Source organism: Camellia sinensis, chromosome 12 (assembly GCF_055761805.1).
Source record: "Camellia sinensis isolate YWXY chromosome 12, ASM5576180v1, whole genome shotgun sequence".
In the NCBI taxonomy this organism is placed as follows: Eukaryota; Viridiplantae; Streptophyta; class Magnoliopsida; order Ericales; family Theaceae; genus Camellia; species Camellia sinensis.
Genome location: NC_138972.1, coordinates 93,768,150 through 93,785,624, shown reverse-complemented (window position 1 = coordinate 93,785,624; position 17,475 = coordinate 93,768,150). Strand labels below are relative to the sequence as shown.

General features: G+C 31.9%; 1 protein-coding gene and 1 long non-coding RNA gene across 7 annotated transcripts; both read left to right on the top strand.

Annotated features, from left to right (window-relative positions):
• Positions 1-2,780: 2,780 nt before the first annotated feature.
• LOC145804056 (uncharacterized) lies at positions 2,781-4,462 on the top strand. Its single transcript, XR_014345621.1, has 2 exons — positions 2,781-3,144; positions 3,851-4,462. It is a non-coding gene; the product is annotated as an uncharacterized LOC145804056 (long non-coding RNA).
• A 4,285-nt stretch (positions 4,463-8,747) lies between these two features.
• On the top strand, positions 8,748-17,475 carry LOC145789400 (bifunctional nitrilase/nitrile hydratase NIT4A-like). 6 transcript variants are annotated; one of them, XR_014345620.1, is made up of 6 exons: positions 8,817-9,057; positions 14,473-14,652; positions 15,647-15,940; positions 16,134-16,415; positions 16,778-16,911; positions 17,002-17,475. XR_014345620.1 is itself a non-coding variant. In XM_082897496.1 (6 exons), exons 1-6 carry the CDS (start codon positions 8,919-8,921, stop codon positions 17,029-17,031), a joined length of 936 nt encoding a protein of 311 aa, XP_082753622.1. In that variant the 5' UTR covers positions 8,817-8,918; the 3' UTR covers positions 17,032-17,475. The 6 variants fall into 6 exon arrangements, 5 of the variants coding, with proteins under 5 accessions (XP_082753618.1, XP_082753622.1, XP_082753619.1 ...); XM_082897496.1 differs by having other exon boundaries at positions 16,901-16,911; XM_082897493.1 differs by having other exon boundaries at positions 16,794-16,911.

The window sequence follows — 17,475 nt, the reverse complement described above, 5'->3', positions numbered from 1 at the left end:
ACAAATGACCAAATGTCTTACATGAGTGTGGGCTCCACAAAATTGCAGACCCCGTACCCATGTAAAACATTTGGTCATTTGTATGGTAGAAAATTTGGTATCCCTAGCATCACACTAATTATAATTATGACTTGGTTATAATTTATTATGGTGTTTGTTATGACCTATTGTGGTCATTAATTATAACTTAGTTGTAACTCACTATGGTATTGGTTATAACCATTGTGATTACAACAATGCTAGGTATCATGAAAAATTTTTCATGAAAATAATCATGAAAACTTTGTTACCCTTGGATTACACTTAGAATAAAGCATCACACACTAATCAAAGCAATCCAAAGATCAAAAATCTTTCATGATCATTTTCATAAAAAAAAATTTATGATCCCTAACTTTTCTCTTGTGATTATTGTTTTAGTTGTGATTGAAAATATTTTTTATTATAACTTATGTAATATTTAATTATGAATCATTATTATTTTTTGATGGGCAAATTACACTTTAACCTTTTATGTTTAGTCACTTTCCTACATTGACCCTCTTAAAGTTTTTTTTTTTTTTTTTTTTCATTCTCGCCATTTATATTTTAAGTTTTTTTTAATTTATTCTTAAAGTTAACTTCTGCTTGAAATGGGACAAAAAATAAAATACCATGATAATTGTCACATAATATAAAAATATATTATTATATTAGAATTTGAATTTGTATAAGATGTATGGGTTATATATAATAAAATATTTTTATACCACGTGACTGTCAATATATTATTTTCTAGAGTACTCAGGCTAAAAATCCAAATTTTAATTTGAATTTTCTTTGTCCATAGGTCTAGACACTAAAATAGTTTGTCTGTAAGGACAAATTAGTACAAAAAAATCAAATTATGACATTTGTGGTCTTTTTTTATGACCTATTATGGTGTTACTTATAAAAAAAATGTTATAGGTCTCAAATTTTCTACCAAACAAATGACCAAATGTCTTACATGAGTGTGGGGTCCACAAAATTGCGGACCCCGTACCCATGTAAAACATTTGGTCATTTGTTTGGTAGAAAATTTGGTATCCCCAGCATCACACTAATTATAATTATGACTTGGTTATAATTTATTATGGTGTTTGTTATGACCTATTGTGGTCATTAATTATAACTTAGTTGTAACTCACTATGGTATTGGTTTTAACCATTATGATTACAACAATGCTAGGTATCATGAAAAAAATTTCATGAAAATAATCATGAAAGCTTTGTTACCCTTGGATTACACTTAGAATAAAGCACCACACATTAATCAAGGCAATCCAAAGATCATAAATCTTTCATGACCATTTTCATGAAATTTTTTTTATGATCCCTAACTTTTCTCTTGTGATTATTGTTTAGTTGTGATTGAAAATATTTTTTATTATAACTTATGTAATATTTAATTATGAATCATTATTATTTTTTGATGGGCAAATTACACTTTAACCTTTTATGTTTAGTCACTTTCCTACATTGACCCTCTTAAATTTTTTTTTTTTTCATTCTCGCCATTTATATTTTAAGTTTTTTTTTAATTTATTCTTAAAGTTAACTTTTGCTTGAAATGGGACAAAAAATAAAATACCATGATAATTGTCACATAATATAAAAATATATTATTATATTAGAATTTGAATTTGTATCAGATGTATGGGTTATATATAATAAAATATTTTTATACCACGTGACTGTCAATATATTATTTTCTAGAGTACTCAGGCTAAAAATCCAAATTTTAATTTGAATTTTCTTTGTCCATAGGTCTAGACACTAAAATACTTTGTCTATAAGGACAAACTAGTACAAAAAAACCAAATTATGACATTTGTGGTCTTTGTTTATGACCTATTATGGTGTTACTTATAAAAAAAATATTATAAGTCTCAAATTTTTTACCAAACAAATGGCCAAATGTCTTACATGAATGTAGGGTCCACAAAATTGCGGACCCCGTACCCATGTAAAACATTTGGTCATTTGTTTGGTAGAAAATTTGGTATCCCTAGCATCACACTAATTATAATTATGACTTGGTTATAATTTATTATGGTGTTTGTTATGACCTATTGTGGCCATTAATTATAACTTAGTTGTAACTCACTATGGTATTGGTTATAACCATTGTGATTACAACAAAGATAGGTATCATGAAAAATCTTTCATGAAAATAATCATGAAAGCTTTGTTACCCTTGGATTACACTTAGAATAAAGCATCACACACTAATCAAAGCAATCCAAAGATCAAAAATCTTTCATGATCATTTTCATAAAAAAAAATTTATGATCCCTAACTTTTCTCTTGTGATTATTGTTTTAGTTGTGATTGAAAATATTTTTTATTATAACTTATGTAATATTTAATTATGAATCATTATTATTTTTTGATGGGCAAATTACACTTTAACCTTTTATGTTTAGTCACTTTCCTACATTGACCCTCTTAAAATTTTTTTTTTTTCATTCTCGCCATTTATATTTTAAGTTTTTTTTTTTAATTTATTCTTAAAGTTAACTTTTGCTTGAAATGGGACAAAAAATAAAATACCATGATAATTGTCACATAATATAAAAATATATTATTATATTAAAATTTGAATTTGTATCAGATATATGAATTATATATAATAAAATATTTTTATACCACGTGACTGTCAATATATTATTTCCTAGAGTACTCAGGCTAAAAATTCAAATTTGTCTATAGATCTAGTCTATAAAGACAAACTAGTACAAAAAAAAACCAAATTATTCCCCCCCAACATATCATTTGGTATTCAGAACCATACTTTCAACCCCTTATCTCTCTACTCTCTCTTTCTTCCCTATACTTTCTCCTTTTACCTCACTATTGTAGTAGAGCCGCTCGCCGCCGTCACTTGCATTGCTGCTGTTCTCTCTCTCTCTCTCTCACACACACAGTTGGTGTTTCTAAAACCCTACCTACCAACAATGTCGATGAAGCGATGTATGAAAATCTAATGGAAAAACGGTGTAGTGGAGAACACTGTGTTCACCGAAAATGGGTCAATGGAACTCAAGATATTTCGAGTTCTAACAAATCCGATGCTTCTTCAGCTGATCATCTGGTTGTCATGATGCATGGAATTCTCAAAAGGTATATATATAATCATCTAGCAGACATATATATATATACACTCATATGTTCTTAATTTCTCTTTTTGTTTTGTGAATTGTTTTATTGGATTTTGATTTTGATGATATTTATTTAAATTTGATTGATTTGAAAGATAAAATTCAAATTTTCAATTAATGTTTGATATGTTATAAACCTTTTACTTTTTGTGTTCTCCTAATATCTTATATTTCTCGATTCAAAATTTACACTGGCGGCGCTGGTGGAGAACCGAGTGTGATGTCGGTGGCGGTGGTAATCGACTACGTAGTGGTGCAGAGGAAGAAGTCGATCTACAGATCTGTAGATCTATGGTTTGGGCTCACTTAGCTGTATCTATATGTTGTATACACTTCCATCTATAGATTTGCAGAAGCTGGGGACGGTGGAATGTGTTGGAAAAAATGTTTTTTGAGGACTTTAATTAATATTAAAATGTGGTGACTTTAATTAAAGATTAAAGTGGGTCCCAACCATCTATTGTGTTGGGTCCAAGTGGGTTTAGATACTTTTTATTGAGATCTTTACACCACAGATAGAATGGCCAAAAACCATTGAGATTTGAATGAGAAATTACCTCATGAAGTTAGCTTCATGGAAAAAAAGGTAATAAAGTTTGTAACTCCTGCATTAATGGGGTTTGTAACTCCTGCATTAATGGGGTTTGTAACTCCTGCCTTTATTGCAGAGGTTAATGGTGCATTATGAACAGCCATAAAGGCTGGAGGCTCTTCTTCTTTCCCCTATACATGTATAAATTGAGACCCTCCTGTCAAGTCTCAAACACAGAAATTTTTACTTCCATTTCACAAGTTAGTTTGCCTGAAAGTTCCTACAGTGAGAGTGTGCTGCCACTGTTTTGTTCGCTAAGCTAGACAGAGAGTGCTTCTGCCGTAGCTGGTTTTGACCGTCGTATCCTGGGAGACAGACGCCGGGATTCCTCAAGCACTCGACCAGTGAGGCGGCGAAATCTGTTTTAAGGAAACTGCTTCCGTGCAGGCTTCGGTTTCGTCTCTTTACCCTTTTATTGTTTTGTGTATTTCTGTTGAAATTTAGTTGTAATTATTAGTATGTATTCTTAGTATATATATAATTTGATTTCTTCATAAATCTATTTATTTAATTTCAAAATTTGAACAACAGAATGATTAGTATGTCGTCAATGTCGGAGATTGGAGACGGAAAATGCTTTGTGAAGATACTTGTATATATAGTAGGAGAGGATATATTTTTTCTTATTATTGTTTTTTTCTTCTTTTATTGAGGGATATAAAGCAAACAAATTATTATTTTGTTGTTATTGCAGAAATGTTAAAATTATGATCTGTTGAAAGATTATGGAAAAGGATAATCTGTATACAAAGAGAGAGAGAAAGATTATGATATGTTGAAATTTTTTATAATCGGTATAAATTTCAACAGATAATTGCTGTTGTAAAGAGAGAAAGAGAAAGATTTTGCTAACAGATAGTGGGGTTTGTGTATGTTTGTGAGTGTATGTATGTATGTATATCAGTGAGTGCGTGTATATATGAGACAGATCTGGAAAAAAATTGATGTTGATGATGATAATTGTAACAAATAAACACATATTTTCAACTGGTAGTGAAAAAAAATGAATAGATAGATAGAATTTAGGGGGAAAATTGAACATATTGTCAAAAATTTTGAACAGATGGATATAAATTTGAACAAATAGACAAAAAATTTGAACATATAGATATAATTTTGAACAGATAATCAATGAAAAGTCAAACAGATAAAAAAAAGTCAATGGATAAAATTAAAAACAAAATGTCTTCCAAGACTTCTCATCAAATTATTTCGCGAAGCATGGATTTCTCACCAACAAAAAATATTCACTGGACCTAATCTTTGCACCCTTCTTAGATTGGATTTATCATCAAATTTCTCAATTTTTTTCTACATAATTTTTAACATAAATTGAGAAAAATTATAAACACAAAAGGTCAGGGTGAGAAAAAATAAATTTTAACTAGCAAAATAAAAAAGTAAGCACTATAAAAGGACAAAATATAATTTATTGTTTTTATTATAACTAAAAATTATTTAATTATGATATTTTATATATGATATACACTTTTTTGTAAATATGTATATTTGAGTGCATTTATTTAGATTATTCAAATGAAAATGTTCTTTCTAGGTGGAAAGGGCTTGGATCGTACTGTTTATTTATGGATTGGATTGTGCTTTTGAGCCCGTGAAGTTTACTATAAATCCTATTTAGATAATCTGAATCGTGAATATGTAGAGCTTGTCGAGTATTTTATTCTTACAAAAAATCGCATTGATGGGATATCAATAGTCTCTTGATTATATCATATTTTTGTCAATAGTAAATATAATTTTAAAAATAAATTATTAGCAAAAATGTGTTTCGATCAAGGAACTATTAATATCCAATTAACGTGATTTTTTGTAGGGATAAAGTAATCGAAAACTCTATATATTGAACGGCTTGAATTATCGAAATGAGGCACATGATAAATTCCACAAGTCTATTAACACGTTCAATCCACAAAATGGGTTGGAATGAGGCCTTTCCTTTCTAGATTGATTTTATTGTATTTTTTCTATAATTTTAATATATATATATATATATATATATATATATTAAGTATTGTTAGAGAGTCTAAGGTAGTTGTTGGTTTAGTTTTTAAATTATCATTTGGATAAAAAAATTTAAAAAATATGTTTGGCTAACAAATTTTTAAAAGGAAATGACTGCCCTCCGGTCCGATTTAAAATTCTTTTCAAAATTATTTTTCTCTTCCCCCACCTCCTCTTTTTTCTTTTTATTTATTAATCAATTAATCATTCACTTTTTCTCTCTCCCCTTTATTCTCTTTTCTCTCATTCTCTCACATTTTATACATCAATCAATCAAATTTCTTCTCACACCGATCTATTCAATTATAAAATATATATATATATATATATATATATAAATCATCCCAAAATTATTTTCAAAATTCATAACTAAACAAATTTTCAATTTTCAAAACTATTTTTAACAACTTATCTTTCAAAATACAATTCAAAACTCAAAACTTGTTTCAAAAACTAAACCAAACGGAGCCTAAACCGTTATTTGGCAAGATGGCTGGGACTAATTTAACCCACTAAAAGATAAAATAAGTTAAGAAGTCAATAAACTAATGGTATATTCAAACTATAATCATTTTACTTTTATTTTTTTTCATAAAATTACAAAAAAATTAAAAGTTCATTTCAAACGAAACTTTTTTAACTAAATGATAGTCAAAAAGTTAAAAACTCAATCTAAAAAACGTTATTTCCAAACAAAACCTAAATTGGCCAATTATGACATTGCCAATTAAACAATGCCCCATTCAATAAAAATCTAATAATTTTATTATGCTAAATGGGCAATTTTAAAACTTGGCTAAAAGTTAAAAATCAATATTTAAACTATTTTGGGTCATACCATCATTCTATTTTTTTACACATTTAAAAAAAAAAAAAACTAAAAATTAAATTTTAATCAACTTCCCAAAACAATGCAACTTCTACATATAAATCATGACACAAAATAATATAAATAAATGACAAAAAAAAAAGAGAGGTACAACTCAAGCTCAAAAATATTTTTATTTTTCAATTATTAACCTTTTAATTTAAAAAAAAAAAAGGGAATAGATTGGCAATTCAAAATTAAGAGAGCATTTGGGCTTGATGGGGTTCATTTTGGAGCCGACTTTAGTGACCAAAATTGTTTATTTTTTAAGATTCGTTAAATAGAATATTCATAAAAAATTAAGATGATCAGATATCGATAATTATATATTTGAAGCACATTTATATTATAAAAATACTATAATTACTATTGAAATTATAATTGTATTTTTTATAATACAAATGTAATTCAAATATATAATTACTGATATTCTATTATGTTAATTTTTTACATGAGTGCTATAATACTAAAAGCTGAACGACAGTCCCAAAATGGGTACACCATACCCAAATACTTTTTCAGTTGTTTAAGATGATATAAATAAACATATATATGTATATATATATATTTTTATAAAAAATATATATATATATAATACAATAGAGAGATGATGTAACCTAACTAAGATAAAAAGATAACTAACATAAGATAATCCAAACCAAAAGGTAAACAAAGAGTTGTTTTAAAAAGTTAGTTAAAAATTGATTTTTTAATTTTTTAATTTTTATTCTAAAAAATATGTAAAAAAATAGAGAGATAATGTGATTTAAAATTTTGAAGTTATGTCAAATTGGATGGCTTCCATTTGCTTTCTAAATCGGTGGGGCCTTGAACAGTTGGCAGCTTCTTACATGCTAATTCAAATCTCTTCGTAGCCACACGATTTTTTAGTTAACAATTAACTTTCCAACTTGTCATCCGTTAATTTTGGGATCAATTACCTAATATCGGTTAATCGGAGTAGGACGAGGGACAAATCTCAGGTGTGTGCACCAACTCCACAATGTACACAGCATTTTAGTCGGAGAGTACAACTTCCAAGATTCAACCCTACTCTCCAACCTGTCATCCGTCGATTTTGGAATCAATTATCTAATATTGATTAATCGGAGTAGGACGAGGAACAAACCTCGTGTGTGTGCACCAACTCTACAACGTACACACCATTTCAGTCAGAGAGTACAGCTTTCAAAACTCAACCCTATACCCAAACCCTGAACACTGGTTGTCCAACACTTAAAGGACTGTCCTAAGACCACTACACCAAAAATTTTGAGAATTTGTCCTAAAAAGTGTGGAACTTAGGATCTCAAAACTTATGCCCCAATGCTTCACCAAAATGTCACAACCCCTTCGATTATAGCCACACATTACCTCGTGTCATCACTGCTCAACATTAAAAGGTCTAGGTAACAAGTATTTTAAGATACAAATAAAATATAAAATAATTAAAAATATATAAAATATTTTATATTAAATTTAATGTATTTTTATTAAAATAAATAATTTTTTAAATATTTTTTATATTTTAAACATATATATATATATATTTTTTAATATATTTCTTAATATTAAACAATGCATAAGATGCATTGATTAACATTCTCCATATAAAAACTAGGATGTAATTTGTGTCTACTGGAGATATTTTTTATCAATAAAAGTTTATGAAAATATAATTCAATTAATTTTTTTTTAAAGACTTTTACTTATAAAAATATTTTATTTAATGACTCTTATCAATTAAAATCTTATATTTAATAATTTTTACCAATTAAAAATTTTCATTTGCGACAAACTATTTCCTACAAATTAAATTAGAAGAGTTATGTTACCGTCTCAAATAATCTATTAAAATTTTTAACAAAATCACGTACTCACATAAAAAAATGAAAAATGCATAAGACTCAATGGAGTGCTGCGATCTGTTTTGATTGATCAAAAACTGTTATCATTATTGTTGTTGTTGTTATTTTTTTTTTTTTAAATATCATTGGCAGCCGCCCACGTGAAAGTGGAGTGCTGGGGTTCGTTCGTTCCGTATAGAGAGTTCGGAGCAGCACTCGTAAAAAAATTTAATAAAGATTTAATAAATTATTTAAAATTCATAATATTTTTTAAATTAAAAAGCAGCAGCCTCGTCAGTCCCAGTGCAGTGTATTCTAGAAAGGTCCCCCCACAACCTTTTAAATACTATGCAAAAAGGTCAGCCAGTGCTAAGACTGAGGAGAGAGAAAAAGCGACTCGGAACAGCATGGCTCTCGTCCCTGCACCAGCCACCGACGGACCACTGTTCGCGGAGGTGGATATGGGCGGCAGCGACTCCGCTCCGACGGTTCGAGCCACCGTGGTCCAGGCCTCCACCGTCTTCTACGACACCCCTGCCACCCTAGGTTCGCTCGATTCCTTTTACTTCGAATTCATTCGTGTGATTTCTCTAGGGTTTCTCGAATTCCATATTGATTTCTCTTCTGAATTTTATACTAAACACCGCCGTTTGTGCGTTTGTTTGATTGCTCTGAGAGAAATGTGAAGAAGGACAGGCAGACCCGCTCTGACTTTTTCAGGGACATTTTAAGAATGGGGGTTACAAATTTTGTGGCTCAAATTAATCCGGATCACCCGTCGCCCTTTCCTGTCGCCATCCCCTGTCGCCCCCAAAACGACGTCGTTTTGGGGGCGAATTTTCAAAAAAAAAAACGCAGAGAAGAGGGAGGAAGGAGACGGAAGAGGGAGAGGGAGGAAGGCGAGGAAGAGGGAGAGGGAGGAAGGAGGGAGGAGGAGGAGGAGGCTGTGAGCTCGCCGTCCTCGTCCATCGCAGCCGTCGCAGCCGCCGTCGCAGCCGCCGTCCCACCTCGTCGCAGCACCTGCGACAGCCGTCGCCTCCGCCTCCGACCGTCTCCACCTCCTCCTCCTCCCCCCTGTATTTAAGGCCCCCTCCAGTCCGGCCCTTCCTCTCCTCCTCCTCCCTCCTCCCTCCGTCTTCCTCTTCTTCCTCCCTGTTCTGCGTTTTTTTTTTTTTTGAAAATTCGCCCCCAAAACGACGTCGTTTTGGGGGCGACAGGGGATGGCTACAGGGGAGGGCGACCGACGATCCGTTCCCGGCTCAAATGGTCTAAAAATGTCAAAACGATGAACAACTTTGAAAATGTCAAAACCACGTGGTTTTAACATTTAATTTGTGGCCACCTAAAAGAATAATACTAGGGATGATAAAAATAATATTATTTTATAAATTTTTTTTATTCTTTGATTAGTGTATAATATTTTATTATCTTTCGTTATAATCTTCATATATATATATTTTTTCTCTCTCTCTCATTATCTCTAGCATTAATTCACTTTTAATACGGGCCTTCATACATTTTTAAAAAAAAAATTATTATGTGTTTAATTTTATTTTTTTTAAAGTATTTGACAGTTCTCGTAAATTACTTCCATTAACTTTTATAATAAGAAAAATGACTAAAATAATCTAAAATGAAGGATCAAATAAAAAGTAAATATAATGTAACAAAAATCACTTAAACATCATTGATCTGTCATGTTTAGCTGTAAAATTACTAATTTAGTTGACATAATTCAACTTATAAGTTAAATTATTTTCGCCGGATAAAATTACAAATTCATTTAATCTTTTGTACGAGTACGAAATAATTTTCTCGTATAATCCTGTTGATCAAGTTTACACTCCTACAAACGTCGTCGATTTAATACTTGAAAACACAAACGTGAGCTAACCGGCAGGTGTGTGCCGGAAACATCTCCGATGTCTAAGTCAGCAAATAGACAATAGACACAAAAACTCAAGAATTGTGATACCTGTACATAGTTCCAACTATGAGCTTTTATAGATTCTGCCCGACAAGATTTTAACTCTCCTTATAAGAGTCCTTCTAGGAATCACACTTCCAGTGAAGAGTGTCTATCCTGATAACACTCTACTCACTACCAACCAAGTGAGATGGTTTGCATAATCCTAGTAGGACTCTACTCTACTCGGCAGAGTCCTCCTAAGAGTCTCATATCCAAGGATAATGCTTATCCTTAAAACACCCTCATCACTACAAGCCAGGTGAGATGGTCACACCCTCATGCTCAAATATACATTCTTGACTGAGCTATTTTATCTTGGTCCCTTACTGTTTAGGCCGTGTGATCGGAAGCCGAGCCACCAAATGGTACCTTGCCGAGCTACACAGAGCTCGGCCTTCTCTATTGACAACATCCCAGTTCGATAAAGGATTACCTTCAGATAGTTAGGTCCAGGCCCTGGCAACCCATCTCTGGCCGACCTAGTGTCTTCTTAGCCTAAGACTAAGCTACATCAGCTGTTATCTCGGCCCATTGCGCGGCCTAACTTCCAAAAAAGACTTTTCCTAGCTTGGCCCAATTTGTTCACAAATTACCCTCTCATCTTTCATTTGGCATAGATAAGTAAAGGCAAGATTTAATTAATTTTAATTTGAAAAGTGTAGCTGCAAGTAGTATAATTAATCATATTCTATAATTGGAAAATAACCAGTCAATAATTTTAAGCAATTCACCACATTAATTAATTTTAAATCATAATTGAATTTTGTTGAGATTCTTTAAATTTCAATGGGATTTTTTTATAAATTAATGTAATAATTAATAAAATTTTGAAACCTTATTTTTAATTAATTTTTCAAACTCAAAGCGGCAGCTTGTGCCCAAATCGCCCTGAAATATAGGATGTTGAATTTTCTGGCATTTGTACTGTGTGATTGTGATGTGATGATGATGATGATGATGTTTATTTGGTGAAGTTACTAGGGAAAATAATTTTTTTGAATATGTGGGGAGTAATTTTTCGAACAGGAGGTGATTGGGTTTGGATTTGCTGCCAAATATATGGGCTCTGTAAAATGAAAAAATATAATCAAACACATCCTTTACACTTTTTAATTGTTTCATGGCAGTGTAAATGCTAGAGGTTAGGGGATAATAGGCAATTTTCCAACTTCATGAACAAAGTACATATGCATAATGTATTTTTAAATTGAAATTAGTAAGGGGGGATCAAAAAAATTAGGATTGGACCCTTTAAACAAAATAAACAATGAATTTTCTATTTGGCCAATTTGAACCTTAGGTTTCATTTGCTTTAGTTTTGAAAATCAATTTTGGAAGATGGTTTTTGCAAAGAGTTTGTAAATTTTGAAAACTTGTTTGCTTATATATTTTGAGAGGGAGAGGTAGACTGGAGCATACTATTGGGCCCGTGAGTCCCACCACGGGTCCCGTTTCGATGATTCAAACTGTTCAATGTGTAGAGCTCGTCGAGTGCTTTGTGCCTGCAAAAAATTACGTTGATCGAATATCGGTAGTCCCTTGATCGCATCACATTTTTTTCAGTGGTAAACATGATTTTAAAAATTAATTGTTAACAAAAATGTGTTCCGATTAAAGGACTATCGATATCCGACCAACGTGATTTTTTACAAGGATAAAGTATTCAGCGAGTTCTACACATTGAACGGTTCAGATTCTCGAAACGAGACCCGTGGTGGTACGCTCTAGTCCACTATGTGGATTGGAGAGAAGCCATCTACATTTTGAAAATAGTTTTAGGATAATTTGTATTTTTTTTGTAGTTGAATAAATGAGAGAAAATTGATTGATTGATTGATTGATGTGTAGAATGTAAGAACATGAGAGGAGAGAAAAAGTGATTGATTGATGTATAAAAAAAAGGTAAACTACGAATAGGTCTTAATAGTTGAATTTAATTCCTATCAAGTCCTATTGAAAATAAGTCCTACTAAAATTGTCGCTAAAAATAATTTTTTTGTGACAATTTTTTGCATGTGCCGCTAAAAATTGACAATTAGTGATTTTTTTTTGTCACGATTTTTATAAATTGTTACTAAAACTTACAATTAGTGACGTTTTTCTGTGACAAATTTTTCAAACTGTCGCTGAAAGTTGAAAATTAGTGATTTTTTTTGTGACGATTTTTTAAAATTGTCACTTAAACTTATAATTAGTAACATTTTTTTGTGACAAAAATTTTATATTGTCTTTGAAAATTAACAATTAGTGATGTTTTTAGTTAGTGTTTGATGAAAAATGTCATTAATTATTACAGGATCTATTGGACAATAAGTCTATTTATTAGAATTTACACATACGTCCTAAAAAAAAAAAAAAAAGAAAAAGAGAAGGAGAGAGGAGAGAGAAAAAACAATTTTGAATGATTGTAAACCAAACATACTTTTGCATTTTTTAATCCAAAAGTTCATTTAAAAACCAAATACTGCCTTAATCTTTTGATTTTTTTTTTCTTTTCAATCTAAACTATTTGCCTATTTTGTTAAAGTAAAATCGATGGAAAAATAGTATTTTAGTTATTAAACTCAATGAAAAATGATATTTTAGACATTTTATATACACATACATTGAGTTTAGTTGCTAAAACATTCTTTTTTTCTATTGGTTTTACTTGATGAAAATACGTGAATATTAAGATTGAAAACAAATCAAAAGATTATGATTTAAATTGATAAAATTAAAAACTCAAAATTTATTTTGTTACAGTTACAAGGGTCAAACTCTGTTGTTTTTCTTTTTTCTTTTTGTAATTTCTACTTAAAAACAAAAACGAAAAAGTGGGATATGTAATTGTAAGTGAAAGATTGGTGTTATCATAGTGGATGATAGCAATTAGCAAGAGTGTTGTACTTAGCTCACAAATCTAAAATGTGACCTCCTAAATGGTCCTTTGGGAAAGAGGGTTTGGGGATTTTTTTGGCTAAAATAGCCACAAAAAACAAAATAGGTTTTTTAGCCGAATAAAATAAAACATCACATCCAATCTATAATCATTACATTTTTTTTTTCACAAAAAAGTCAAAAAAGCTAAAAGTCCTTCCCAAACAAAGCTTTTTAGCCCCAAGTTAAAATAGCCAAAAAAGCCAACCCACTTCCCAAACGAACTAGTGTGTCATTCTTCTGTATCTTTCTTTCTCTGCCTCCAAAATGCACTTGCACCGAAGCCAAATTAATGGTTTCAGTCTTTATATACTGTTAATATATATTACCACTCGGGTTACATGATGATAAACCTGAATTTCTGGATTTAGGTCATTGTAGCAATCTTGTTTCCATGAGAAAGCTTACTTAAGGTGCTATTCGGAGCACTGGAAACTTATGTTTGTGGGGCAATCACTGATTGGAAACTCCATGCAACTCTTCCATGTAGGCTAACGTCATTTTTTAGGAACCTAGATAACATAAACATAATTTTTGTAGTACCATTTTATTTTCTGCCTCCAAATAACTTATTTTTCAACTTTTAAATGAGGATAGATCTATAACGCATAACCAAGAGCTCTAGGCTTTTTGAACATGCGTTTTTGTTGATTTTTATCTAATTCATCCCAGCTATCTTAGGGCTCCATTTTATTTTGAAAACAAGAAATAGATAAAAATAAAAAATGAAACCGTAGGATTTTTGCTGATTTGAGACTGGAAGATAACAGAAGGTGCATCTCAACTGGACTCCACTTAACGACTTCCTAAATACACCTTGGCATATTTCAATTGTGTGTTTCTTACTTTTTGAAAACCAACATGAGAGGATACAAACTATTATTCAAATTTATTCTTTCATTTTGATTCTCTTTACTAGAAAATGGAGGGCAATTTCTATCATACTGAAGTAGTCAAAGAAATGGTAGATATTGATAGATTTCATTATTATCTATGCCATCTAAGCTACCCTATTTTGAAACTAATTGAAAATTCTGGATATTATGGGGGTCTAATCTTGACTGTTTTTTCAGATAAGGCTGAGAGATTGCTGGCTGAGGCAGCCTCGTTTGGTTCCCAGCTAGTTGTGTTTCCGGAAGCCTTTGTGGGTGGTTATCCTCGTGGCTCAAATTTTGGTGTTACAATTGGTAACCGCACTGCTAACGGTAAAGAGGAGTTCCGGAAGTATCATGCTGCAGCCATTGATGTGCCTGGTATGTCCTTTTGTGTTTGGTCTAGGCAAAGTTGATTAAGAGTCACAATCCAAAATGAATGTGATCTATTTGGACTCTTTGTATTGTGTTAGGCTGCATGTACTTTTTAGGAAACATTACTTTAGGAAAAATTCTATGCAATACCAAATTGTGTTCACACATACATATAGAGCGTGTATATGTAGGGTATAATTAGATGAGGTATAGGGTTTCATGTAGAGTATCCAAATTCTAGAAGTTGAATTGGTTTAAGGAGGCACTTTTAAGTGATGTATTTGTGTGTATGCATGTGTGTTAGCTACGGAGAAATTAAAAAAATGACGAGAGACAGAGGAAGAGAATGAGAAGGAAATGATGCTTATCAAATGCTACATGTCATTATTTAGTGATTCATGTTCTTCTTAGGATGGATCTGTACAAATATAGGTTGTTTCATGTGCTCGGGAATGAGTATCAGGCTTCGATGTGTCCGGACCTCCCTGAATCGTAAATCTTAGGATATAGGGAAATGTATGCAAAAGTCGAGGATCTAGGGAAATGTATACAAAAGTTGGTAACGGGTACTGCACATGTCCTGAAAATTTAAATATGTTCTATAGCATATGAGATGTTATTAGTTAGGAATGTTCTTGGATTAAATTGGATTTAGGAGGTTAATTTCCATATGTGTGAGAGAGTATACATTTTTCTCTACTATTAAATGTGGGGCTTCTTCTTCTTGAACATCATTAAATAATAATAATACACAAAAAAAAAAAAAAAAAAAAAAAAATGAGGATCCAAGTGGCCAACTTGATGTTAAAAGAAAACGAATAAAGGTGTCTAATTTGGGTACTGCGGTTGGATACATATCTTGCCCTTACCCTTGTCTTATCCAGTGGACATAGATACAATAGGTGGAATGGAATTGAAGAGTTAATAGTCCATGTAACACTTACATGTAATCTACTTTTCCATTAATTTGTATGATATTTTTTATCTATGACATATGCAGGACCTGAAGTTCATCGATTGGCTGCTATGGCTGGAAAATATAAGGTATATTTAGTGATGGGTGTGATAGAGAGAGATGGATATACACTGTATTGTTCAGTTCTGTTCTTTGATTCTCAAGGTCATTTCCTTGGAAAGCATCGCAAAGTCATGCCAACAGGATTGGAGCGTATAATCTGGGGGTTTGGAGATGGATCAACAGTTCCAGTTTTTGATACTCCAATAGGGAAAATAGGTGCTGCCATATGTTGGGAAAATAGAATGCCACTTCTGAGGACAGCAATGTATGCAAAAGGTTTGTTATGTTATCAAAAATTGGGTAGGCTACCTGGATAAGTTTTCACCATTCTGCTCTATCAAAGGCTTAAATTATATTATTTATATTTTTTCCCTACCGCATCCCAAGTCAGCTTAGGTTTTCACTACCATTTCTTTTTGTATAATATATATTTGAACCTTGATTTAGTAATGAACTTTAACCTTTGTAGGCATTGAAATATACTGTGCACCTACTGCTGATGCAAGGGATGTATGGCAAGCATCAATGACCCACATTGCTCTTGAGGGTGGATGTTTTGTTTTATCAGCCAACCAATTCTGCCGAAGGAAAGATTACCCACCTCCTCCGGACTATGTGTTTCATGGAATAGAAGAAGATCCCACACCAGATTCTGTTGTTTGTGCTGGAGGCAGCGTCATTATTTCACCATCAGGCACTGTTCTAGCGGGCCCCAATTATGATGGGGAGGCACTTATCTCTGCTGATCTAGGTATGGTTTCTCTGTACAATCTATGCCAAACCTCATTAACTTGTCCTCATATTGTTGTTCACGATAAAAGTAAATAAATTTTCTGAAAAGAAACAGGATAGGTAAATAACAGAAAATGTCTGAAACCCACAAAAAAACTCCCACAATTCGATCCACAATGATGTAGTATAATAGGTGTCAACATTTGTTTTGTTACACACCTAATTATATAGGGCCCAACTCCTTTGTCACATCATTAATTTGTGGGTCTAAACATATGGGTCTCTAGCATTTCTCGGTAAATAACATAGGATCATGTGACTATATTGTGATCTAGTTTATTATAAAATTATGATTTTTTTTTTTTTTTTTTTTTTTTAAAGTTCTGCATTCTAATAGCAACCAAGCCTAGTGCAAGAATCTTCCAATGTTTTCTTGTTGCTTGTGTGGAGCATATATCTTCAAACGTTCTCTCTCTCTTCACTTTGTGACTATTTGTGCTTCAGTGAAATATCAGGTTCTTCCCCATATTCATCAATCTAAACTATCTTAGGTTACCAATTTGGAATATTAAAAGTTACTTTGGTTTTTGCGTCACATACTCCAGAAAATTCTATTTGTCATTGGTATTTTATGACGATCCAATGATGGACAGATCTTGGGGAAATAGCACGTGCGAAGTTTGGTTTTGATGTGGTTGGGCATTATTCAAGGTCGGAAGTGTTTAGTCTAACTGTGAGGGATCATCCAACCGACCCAGTCACTTTTACATCAGCATCTGGGAAAACCGAAGGCTCTCACAATTAGGTACTGGAATCCTCTGCTGAAAACTGTTTGAAGTACTTGCTTGAATACCAGTCGATTCTTCATCAATAATTGATGGTTGATGAGCACCATCCTCATTACTAGAGTCTGATGAATTGGCTGTCATTGGCATTGTATTGAGAATCTTCTGTTACATGGTTGCATTTGCATGTAGTTATGATCAAGAATGTATCTGGTCATTTACGTGTCTGTTGCCAAAATTGTCAATACTTATGTTCTGTACATATATCATATATGTATCATTTCCCAGTTGTAA

What these genes read in the sequence shown, in the direction of transcription:
- LOC145789400 (XM_082897492.1), top strand. Translation starts at nt 8,919, where the DNA reads ATGGCTCTCGTCCCTGCACCAGCCACCGACGGACCACTGTTCGCGGAG. An exon ending in CGACACCCCTGCCACCCTAG is followed by an intron (nt 9,058 to 14,472) that starts GTTCGCTCGATT and finishes CTGTTTTTTCAG; the next exon opens with ATAAGGCTGAGAGATTGCTG. An exon ending in GACAGCAATGTATGCAAAAG is followed by an intron (nt 15,941 to 16,133) that starts GTTTGTTATGTT and finishes TAACCTTTGTAG; the next exon opens with GCATTGAAATATACTGTGCA.